The following is a 10292-nucleotide window of genomic DNA, read 5'->3' on the forward strand; positions in this document are numbered from 1 at the left end:
TTATTAGAATTATTTTATAGGACTCATTAAAGTGGTATGTATTTATTCATGAAGATTAGATTGGCCAAGTTTGGTTCTTAGGTTTGTGGTTCTTGTGCTTTTGTTGTGGGGTGGGGGAGAGGTATTTGAAATCATATAGATAGCTAGCTTATGTTTATAAATTGTAAAAGTATGTGTGTTACTAAGTTTGAATATTATATTCATGGAGTTTGAATGTTGGGAGAAGATGGATTGAATTGCATTTATTTATCAAGGTTAGATTTGGCATAGTTTGGTTATTAGAATTGTTTTGTGGACTCATAAAGTGGTATGAGTGTAAGTTTAACTATATCTTCATATTTTTCACTAAGTTCTTTTTGTATTATTTTGTTAAGTTTTAATGTTGGGTTGAGAGAGATTCACACGTTTTAGTCTTAATAATAATGTGCACTAATATCTCAATTTAATCAAATTGTAGGTAAATTTGATACTTTGGAGGAGCATTTTTGGAGTCACGAGCTCACAACATGGTCATCACACTTTCTCCTATATGTTCCTCAATATATCTTTTTGTGGACCACAATATTTATATGTAAACATTATTGTCTAGTACACTTCTCTCTTTTTTATGTAGCAAAGAATACTATGGATGACTTTGTTTAATTTCAATGTATGTGAAAATTTTAGATTTCCTTAATAAATTGTTGATTTGGGTTAAATTTTAGGTTATGCAGATCAAAATTTTTTTAAAAAAAAACAACTATAGAAATGTTAAAAAGAAAAAAGGCCCAATTTGTCAACAAAAGCGTTAGGAGTGGGCGTATCTCCCAACTGGGCACACAGACGTCAAGAGATTGCACGAGGATATCCATTTGGTCATTCAAACTCCCGATGGAATTGAAACCGTCAAGAGAGACGGGAGAACTGCTGATGTATCGTTGACCCCGTCAGGAGATAAATACTCTCGACAGCGTATATACCTCGTCGGGAGTTTACACAAACTCCCGACGAGTAGGTGTTTTGCGTTGGGAGTATGACTCCCGATGCCTATTTCCCAACTATTCTCTCGACGAGAACATGGATGTTAGGAGATGATCTCCTGACATGTTTTCAGCTATATCCAGACAATTTTGAGTGTCAAATAAAGACTATATTCTTGTATTGGTTTATGTGTTTAACCAAAAACTAAATAGTTATGAAACTGAGCTTTAACAAACGAAGCCTAAATTGTTTCAAATTAAGACTAATAAGCTAAATTGTTACTTTTTAATAAATTAAGGGCCAAAAATGTTTTGTTAACCATTTGAATAATGCAAGCATGGTTGATGATAGTAAAAGATGAGCATAGCTCAACTAACATAAAATTTATATTATTGACTTTAAGATTAAATGTTTGATTCCTCCCCTCTGCATATTTAAAAAAAAAAAAAAAAACATAATTGACTAAATAAGAGTTGTATTTAAGAATAATGGAGTGCTATCAATTTATCATTCAAATAATAATATATTAGGGCTAAAAATAAACTATGTAGCCAATGCTGGGAAATTTTACAACTACCATGGTACTATAAGAAATTTTTGCTTTACTTTAGTGGAAAAAATAGCTAAACCAAAAGCAAACAACACCATAAAAGGGAAACATCCGTATTGATAGCTTTAGAGATCCAAGAAAAATGATCTTTGAACCAAATTTTATCCACGAACATTGTGAGCATGAATGGTAAGACTCTTGGAACTTGATGAAAGCCTTCAATAAGCCATTGCCTTTGTGTGAGAATATATATACCATGCTATTATCAATATGGATCTTTGTTTTTTAAGTTCAACGACATATAAAAATGAGAGATATGAATCTCTCATCTCTTTATCGAAAATTTGTTGAATTATGTTTAATTTAGCTTGAAATTAATTAATAATTATTAGCTTGATAATTAAAAAAAAGAGACTATATAGTTTAGAAACTCCATTCCCACGTGAAACTTGACATATCCTTCCTTCTGATCAAACATACAAAATATATTCATTAATATGTACAAATGTATATTGTAATTAACATCCCTATTCTAAATCACTCAATTCTCACTCAAAACCTATCTTTCTTTTGCAAAACATCTCTCCCATAGCATTTGACTTAGGTTTTGGATCTCTCATGATCTCTACTTTTTGTATGAAAGTTATGATCTAATTAACAACTTCCACATAATATATGGAAGAATTTATAATTTTTGAAAGCTAGGAAATTAAACCATGGAAAAAGAGATGGATGCTTCTTCTTCTTCTTCTTCTTTTCTTCTTCTTCTTCTTCCTCCTTTCTCAATTCAAAACTTCTGTCTGCAGTTGATTGTCTGCTACAGCTAAATGACTTTCTCCTTTATCCATTGGTAAGAAACTCACTCGCTTCTGTATCATTTATTACATTCACAAACAAGGTTAGCTACTACTTCCAAAATTGTCTCCAAATATTAAATACATATAGATTCTATCTTTTACTATTCTTTTTTCACCCAAGAAAAATATTTTTTGTCCTGAATCTGTTCTCAAAATGTTACACTTTTCATTTCCGAATTTTGAGTTTAATTTTATTTCATTCATAGGTCTCAAAATATTATATTTTTACTCTTTGAATTATGACTTTTGTTTTCCATTTGATCTTTAGATTTCAAGAATTAAGAAGGTATACTTTATCCTTGATTTTTAAATGAATTATTTAAAAGTGAATGTCAAAGACCAAAAGAAAAAGCAACGGTTAAAGTTCGAGGATAAAAAACTAGTGTAAGATATTGAAACTTGGAGACATATGAAAACTAAACTCAACACTCAAGAATAAAAGTGTAACATTCTAAAATTTAATAACTAAATAAGAGTTAAACACATATGTCAAATGCAAAAATTTATCATTTTTTAAATTTAGGGAAACTAACCTTAGTAACAAAAACTAGTATTTTCAAAGTTTAAGTATATCGAGTTTAACTTTTCACGAGTTCAATTTTGAAAATAATTCATTTTGAAAAAAATTAAAAATATTTGACAACTTCTTAAAATAGTTTTTGAAATATTTTTAAAGTTTGTTTTAAATAGTTTTTGTAAAAAATGTATATATAATAAAAATATTTTTTTCTATAATCATTCTAAACTGGTAATTTTCGGTAATATTCTATATTCTTACTCTCTGTACCGTGTAGAGATGCGTGGATCATCTAAAAAATATACAATTTACATATTTATAGCACCTATTTTTTTTTTTTTCTAAAGAAAAAAAACACAAACTTTCACATTTAAAATAAATTAAGGAAAAAAAAGGTTAAATGCGGCTATAATTGATGGTTGAAACATTATAATAAATATTAATAGTGAGCAGCACGTGATTAGTTAATTATTTTGTTCTCATTTTTGAGATGCATAAAACAAATGGAAGCTGCTAATGAAACTTCATTATTAATTATTACTGTAAATAAATTGGCTCATCAAGTGGTCACAATAATTCAATCAATGAAAAACAAAAACAAAAGAAAAGGGGGGAAAAAAGAGAGAGAACCTTAGTTTATATTATAAATAAATGGCTAAATTATAACAAATTTTCTTAAATTTTCTTTTTTATTTTAAAAAATGTCCTTATAATTTCAAAAGTTTGTCTCAACTTTCATAAACGTTGCAGAACTACCCCTAAAATATAAATTCTCTAAAATTTTGAACAAAAATCATGACTTAAAACTATATAACGATGACCTAAAATGATATGGTGATTCAAATTTTCATTCTGTATTACCTATTACACCATTTTATATATGAATTTTCATTCAAATTCTAAAGAATTTATACTCTAAAGATATTTTTGAAATGTTTATGAAAGTTTAATAATAATATTGTAACTTTTAAAAATATAAGGATATTTTTAAACAAATGACAAAGTTTGTATTTTTATAATTTAACCAAAATAAAAGGTTCAATTTATTTTATTGATAATTTGGTTATAGAGAGAGAAATTTTCTATTTTCTTGGCAGCGTGGTTGATAACCTACCATTTCAATCCGTGGGCCTTTAACTACTCATTTCAGTTGATTTTAAGAAAAATGTCAATTTTAGTTTGAATTTCCCCCAACAAAATATTTTTTTAGGATCTTTAAAAATAAAATTATTTATACAAAATAGCAAAATTTTGATCTTCTTTGATAGAGACTGATAAAAGTTTTCTAAATTTATCAATGATAGAAACAGATAGAATTCTAACGCTGATAGAAATCTGTTAGTATCTATCGACAATAGAAATTGATATAATTATATTACTGATAAGCATTGATAGAAATCTATAAATGTCTGTCAGTATTTTTTTTACTATTTTTATAAATAGTTTGACATTCTTCCTATGGGTGAAAATTTCCCTTTTTTTCAAAAAACCCCAACTAAATATTAATATATACCATCCTATAATAAGCATTAATTTAATTATTATAACAGCAAATAACAAACAGCTACTTCATATTAGTTTAAATTCTTTTGATAAAATATTGAAATCACATTATGTTGTTAGTTACGTATTAAAAATAGATTGAATTTATTGATCCACATTTCCACTTTTCTATCCTTTTGGAGAAAAAAAAAACCCTTCTAATTTTCAAGTCTCACAAATACATACATACATATATTCATATATATATATATGTAATATGTTTTGAGACCTAATTTAATCCACATTTATTAGACAGATGAATGGTCTATTTGCCTTCATTTATTTCCTAACTATTAACTAAAACCACCCTCATCAACTATATATTGAAATTATGTCAATCGATCAAATCATAAATAAAGTATTGTGAACTAAAGATAATATCAAATTTTTATTGGCTAATTTATGGATAAAATTTTGCTTTCTCTAACAAAGATGCTAAAATTATCATGTTGTTTGATCAAATAAAGCATGTCTTCACACTAAGATGTCAATTATGCCTCTTTTACTTTTACTAGGTTCAAAAGGTTACAAAACACATTTGGACTTTTGCATCAGATAATTCTTCATTAGTACATTAGCATTTAATCTATTTAAATACTTTATTATTAGTTGATATATTGCTAGTCTGCATTTGGGAGAGAAAGAAAAATAGATTCATGGGATTTGTTAGAATAATGTGACAATAACCTAATCTCACTCACTTTAGACCTAATAATCATTTTATTAAGATTTTTTTTTCTTTGGTTTTGAAAGAAAGTCAAATTTGGGTCCTCCACCTAATAATTACTTTGTAGTTGTATCACTGTCTCCTTTTTCAATCTATCTTCCACTATCTTTTTCCAAATAGTTTTTTTTTACTAAAGTGTAATTTTAACTTTAAGATTAGAGATTTCACTCTATCAAAAAGTGTAAAAAAAAATAATAAATAAATAAATAATAGAAAAAGCATTTAAAAGTTTTTGTTTATTAGTTTAGTAACAATCTTACCTTATTCTATCAGACTTTGTTTAAATGATTTCATTTGATTTTTTTTAGAATTAAGTTTATAAATATTAATTTTAAATTTTAATATTTTATTATTTATATTCTAACTATGTTATCAAATTCATACCACGTTTGGAAAATTAAAAATATATATATAGTTTTTTTTTAAAACAATTCTTTTTTTAAATTTGACTAAGAGAACTCAAATATTACCTTAAACATTATTATACATAAATGGTGAAAATGAAATTTGAACTTTAGATTTATGTTTATTTGGTCTGGACTTTAAAGAAAAATGTTTAATAGGTCTCCAAATTTTTAATCTTCTTTTACACATATAACATTAAACTTGAATTTTTTAAGATTAATTAAGAAATCACTTATTTCTTGAATTGTTATCTATTTTTTGTCAATAGTTTAAAAAATCAAGTCAAATTTTTAAAATTAAAAAAAGTAACTTTTAAAAATTTATCTTCGTATTTTGAATCTGATTAAGAATTCAACCATTAGACTTAAGAAATATACAAAATATTATAAAAATTGACAAGAAATAGGTTTCATTTTCAAAAACCAAAAATATAAAACAAAATGTTTAATAATAAAAAAAATTATATGTATGAAGAGTATGGTAAAATTTGAACAACTCATCAATCACCATAATGGATAAGTCCAAAAAAGGGCAAAGTTGTCTAAAGAAGGTCCAATTTTATTATTGCTTATCTAAAACTGACGTCATTATCTACATCTAATTATTATGTGTGTTCTAATATACCTTTCATTCCATGAGTTCACACAGTTTAATTATGGTTCAAATTTGTTTATTCTATCTTAGACTTTAATATTTTTTACATTTTAAATTGTGATATTTAAAACTTGAATGAGAAAAATAGAATAGCTGAAAATTTTGAGGTCAAATGAAAATAAACAAGAAAGATTCGACATTAAAGTATGGCTAAAACTTTTTTTTTATTCATTTTTTTAAAAAAAATCAAGTCCCCAGTTTAGACTTAGATATTTATTAATATCTTAAAGCCTTTATGATAATAATTTAACTCTTAATTGTTATCGTTTGAAAGGATATTAGATTACCTTCCAATAAAGAAGGGGATTATTATTATTATTGAGAAAAGAAGGGGATTGTTATTAATACGCTAGCCTTTTGTTTTCTATATTTTAGAATTTCTTTCCAAATATTAGTCAAATTAAAAGAAGTACAGATTATATTTTTATTAATTAAATTCCAAAACAAATATAGTCTAAAACCAAACGTAAATTTGGAATTTTAAATTTAAATATTCGTAAAAGGTATACACCGTCGTTTACCCATTGGGTAGTCAAACGGAGATGAAAAAAATTGAAAGGTACTCATTCAAATTTGTTGTACTTAAAATTAATAATAATTATCCGAATTTATTACCTTCAAAACTAATCAATCATTTTTAATTCCTTTAATTTAGTTTTTAATAAAACTTTCGGTTGTTAAAACTCAACCAATGAGACGACGCACAGTTTGTTGAGTTGTTCATTTTCAATTCTTTTTTAAATTCTTATTTAAATAATAAAATTTTTTAATTTCTATATCCAAATCTAGAATAATCTTAACTTCAGTTTAAGTAGAGAAATATTTGGATGCTTCCTTGTATATATCTATCTTAATGAAGTATAGTCTAATAAAGTATTGTCATATGATATTTATAATTTTTTTAAAAATATTTTTCTTTTTATGATTGTGATAAAGAAACAAAGAGCATTTGTTAGACTGCACCTAATTATTAGTGAGATTTTGAGAAATAGAAAAAAAAAAAAAAAAAAAAAGAGTAAGGAAAACTATTTACTTTATATCAAAATTGTAAGATAGAGGTTGATGGGTTTGATAGAAATTAATTGATACTGTAGAGACTGATAGAGTTCATGGATATTATTTTTGTTATTTTTTAAATGATTTGACATTTAAAATTTCTCAAACCATTACTCATTTAATTACTTCTAGAATAAATTGAAAATTAATTGAAATTATAGGAATAAAATTAAAAAGTTAAAATTCAAAACGTACCTCGCGATGAACCTTTGAATTTTCCCTGACGCTACTAACAAGGCTCGGTTTCCACTGCTCAGGTTGCCGGCCGGCATCAACGTTACCGTCACCGTCACCGGCACCGGCACCACCGCCGCCAGTATTGACCTCGTTCTTCAAATACATATTAATAATCTTCTCGGCGATTTCTCCTTCATTCCGACTCTCCTCCATCAATTTCGCCACCTGCGATCTCGGAATCTTCATCTTGACCTGCATCGGGCCGCTATTAAACCGCGGTTGAGCAGAGGAATCTGCCGCCGCTGAAGACGGCCTAGTAATTGCAATTTCCGACATAGTCCGGCGCGAGAGCATGAGAAGGTCGAGACGGTCCTTGGCGGACATATGTACGCCAGAGGAACGGACTCTTCTCGGGATCCGGTCCGGCCGCGGACGATTTTCGGCCGTGATTTTCGGTAACTGTAAAAGAAAATAAATCTTCTTCTTGTTCAAATCCTGCTGCGGCTCCAATGGCTTGGCCTTAACTCCGTAATGCTTAACGGCCTCAGATTCCATAAGAACATGATCGGGATAATCCTTCAAAACCTCCGAAACTCGAATCGGCAACTTCAATTTCAGAATTTCTCCGTCCACTTTCATTATTTTTACTCTCTTCCTTCCTCCGATAGTATTCCCCATGTCTCCGATTTTTCTCGATTTCTGTTTCTTTCCCTTTTCGCCCAATAATTTTTTTCCGCTCTCTCTCTTTATATATATATATTGGGTTTCATTATTTTTATTATTATTTAATGGCTTCTTTCCCCCCCCCCCCGAAGAAGGGCCATGTGTAAGGTAGTTGAAATTGAAGGGTTCAAATTTGTATAATAATAATAAAGTGTGAATTTGTGAAAAATGGATTTAGATTCCATGTCAAATGTAAGAAATATTTATTAATTAGTAAATACTGTTTTCAAATATAAAAAAAAAATTAAAATATTTATAAATATAACAAAATTTTGTTGTTGTATCCTCGTCTATCATAATCTATCGGTGGTATTTTACTACTATTTGTATATATTTTTACTAATTATCTTATTTAAAATAATATATATATATAATTAAAAAGAATTGTTTTTATTTGGAGGACCGTAGTCACCGTCGTTGTACTTGAAGCCAAATTTGAATAAAATAAATTTTATATATTAAAAAAGAATATGTAATTGACCATAATGGGAAATGGTAATTTGGTAGGGTAGGGTATATAAAATATTTGATTCTTTTCATATAGGGAAATAAATTTTGGACAATAATATTGCAAAAATGCTTTATTTCTAATTTTTTAGATCCACTCTTTTTAAATTTTCAAGATCTAAGGGCTGAGTCCACGTAAGCAAACCAGAAATATTGCTTTGCTCCCCTCTTTTATTTTTTAGACTAAACATAATACTGTATCTAACTTTTTAAAAAGTTCCTTTTTTCTTTTGTCTCTATAGGTTTATAAAGGAATCATTAGAGTGCTTCAATTAAAAATATGGCCTATACTTTAGTTTGCTTTTCAATTTACAATTTAAAAAATCTTTCATTTTATGTATGGAGTTTGGTAAAACCTCATTCTTGAGGTACAAATTTATCTCACATAATTTATGTCTGCTTCAATGATAAATTTATAATATATAAAAAAAAATTATCAAAAAAAAGATGAAGAATTGTCAATGATGTAGTTAGTTTAGAAGTTTTTAAGATGTAGCAAAGTGTTTTAAAATGAGAATTTACTTACCATCTATAAGTGAACATAAGATATTTATAAGATCGTAGTTGACTTAGAATTTTTTATTTCATAATATCAAATTTAGAATAGTTTCCTTAATGGGCAGGTTCACCTTGACCTTAGTCTTCCCTAATTGTCTTCTTCTTTAGTCTTAAATCATCGATTGACCCATTTAAATCAATAGGTGGGGTCTAAAATATGAAAAAGAGCCAAACAATTGAAACCGAGTATTAAATGAAAAAGAAATAACAATGCAAGAACTTAAACACAAGATATCCTGAACCAATCTGATCTCGTCAAATTGTACTTTGGGTTGGATTGGAGCCAAAACTCATGTGGTTGAAAGTGGGATCATTTGCTTTTGTATTTTTTCCCATCTGGGCTTGTTGAACAAACTCAAAATTACCCATAAAATTCATGATTCCATTTATACTATTGTCACGTTGAATACGGAATATATGTTAAGGTGAGTCTATATTTTGAACAAAAAGATTGTGCAGCCAAATTGAAAATTGAAGTGCAACAACCCGGCCGTATAGAAAGGAAGTAGAATCGTAAAATCATAGTGATATAATTTTGCATGACATAAATAATATAAAAAGGAATTTGAAACAAAAAGGAAAGGGATCATGGGTCTGCAATTACCATTTGAATGTGATTGTGAAGATAAACGAGTTAGAACTTAGAACCGGCCGCCCTAGTGTGCAAACTTTGACTTGAATCCCCAAATTTGGAATGAGAAGGGAACAAAAAAAAGGCAAGCCCAAGTGCGGACAATTGCTTCATAATTGTCTTTAATTTCATTTTGACTCTTTTTTTTTCTCATCTACACCGCGTATATTTTACTCTTTTCATTTATACCTATAAAGTTTCATTATTTAATTCCTTTGCCAACTTTTTTCTAGTTTTTATCCACTACTTACTATCCATTAATAGGATAATCATTTGCTTTTCTACCATTAAACATTTTGCTTTTCATTTCTTTATGTCTGTGGATAACATTCACATTTTAGCACCGCCTGTTCACTAGGTAGTTCGTTATTTTGTTATTTGGTTTATTTTTTTAATCTGAAATCTTATTAATGTTGACCTTTTCATCC

The 10292-nt window shown here is 27.7% G+C and overlaps 1 protein-coding gene across 1 annotated transcript; it reads right to left on the reverse strand.

Moving 5' to 3' along the window:
• Positions 1-1974: 1974 nt before the first annotated feature.
• Positions 1975-8282, reverse strand: LOC120068526 (uncharacterized protein At1g66480-like). The gene is made up of 2 exons (XM_039020330.2): positions 7464-8282; positions 1975-2379 (listed from the first exon to the last, which is right to left on the reverse strand). Exons 1-2 carry the CDS (start codon positions 8121-8123, stop codon positions 2293-2295), a joined length of 747 nt encoding a protein of 248 aa, XP_038876258.1. The 5' UTR covers positions 8124-8282; the 3' UTR covers positions 1975-2292.
• Between the last annotated feature and the right edge of the window lie 2010 nt (positions 8283-10292).

This window comes from Benincasa hispida, chromosome 12 (genome assembly GCF_027475165.1).
Source record: "Benincasa hispida cultivar pf3 chromosome 12, pf3_genome.v1.1, whole genome shotgun sequence".
NCBI classification, from domain to species: domain Eukaryota; kingdom Viridiplantae; phylum Streptophyta; class Magnoliopsida; order Cucurbitales; family Cucurbitaceae; genus Benincasa; species Benincasa hispida.

Bases quoted from the DNA above. Each gene is read 5' to 3' on its own strand.
- LOC120068526 (XM_039020330.2), bottom strand. From the start codon at position 8,123: ATGGGGAATACTATCGGAGGAAGGAAGAGAGTAAAAATAATGAAAGTG. The intron at 2,380-7,463 runs GTACGTTTTGAA...TAAATGATACAG, and splicing joins ATTCAAAGGTTCATCGCGAG to AAGCGAGTGAGTTTCTTACC.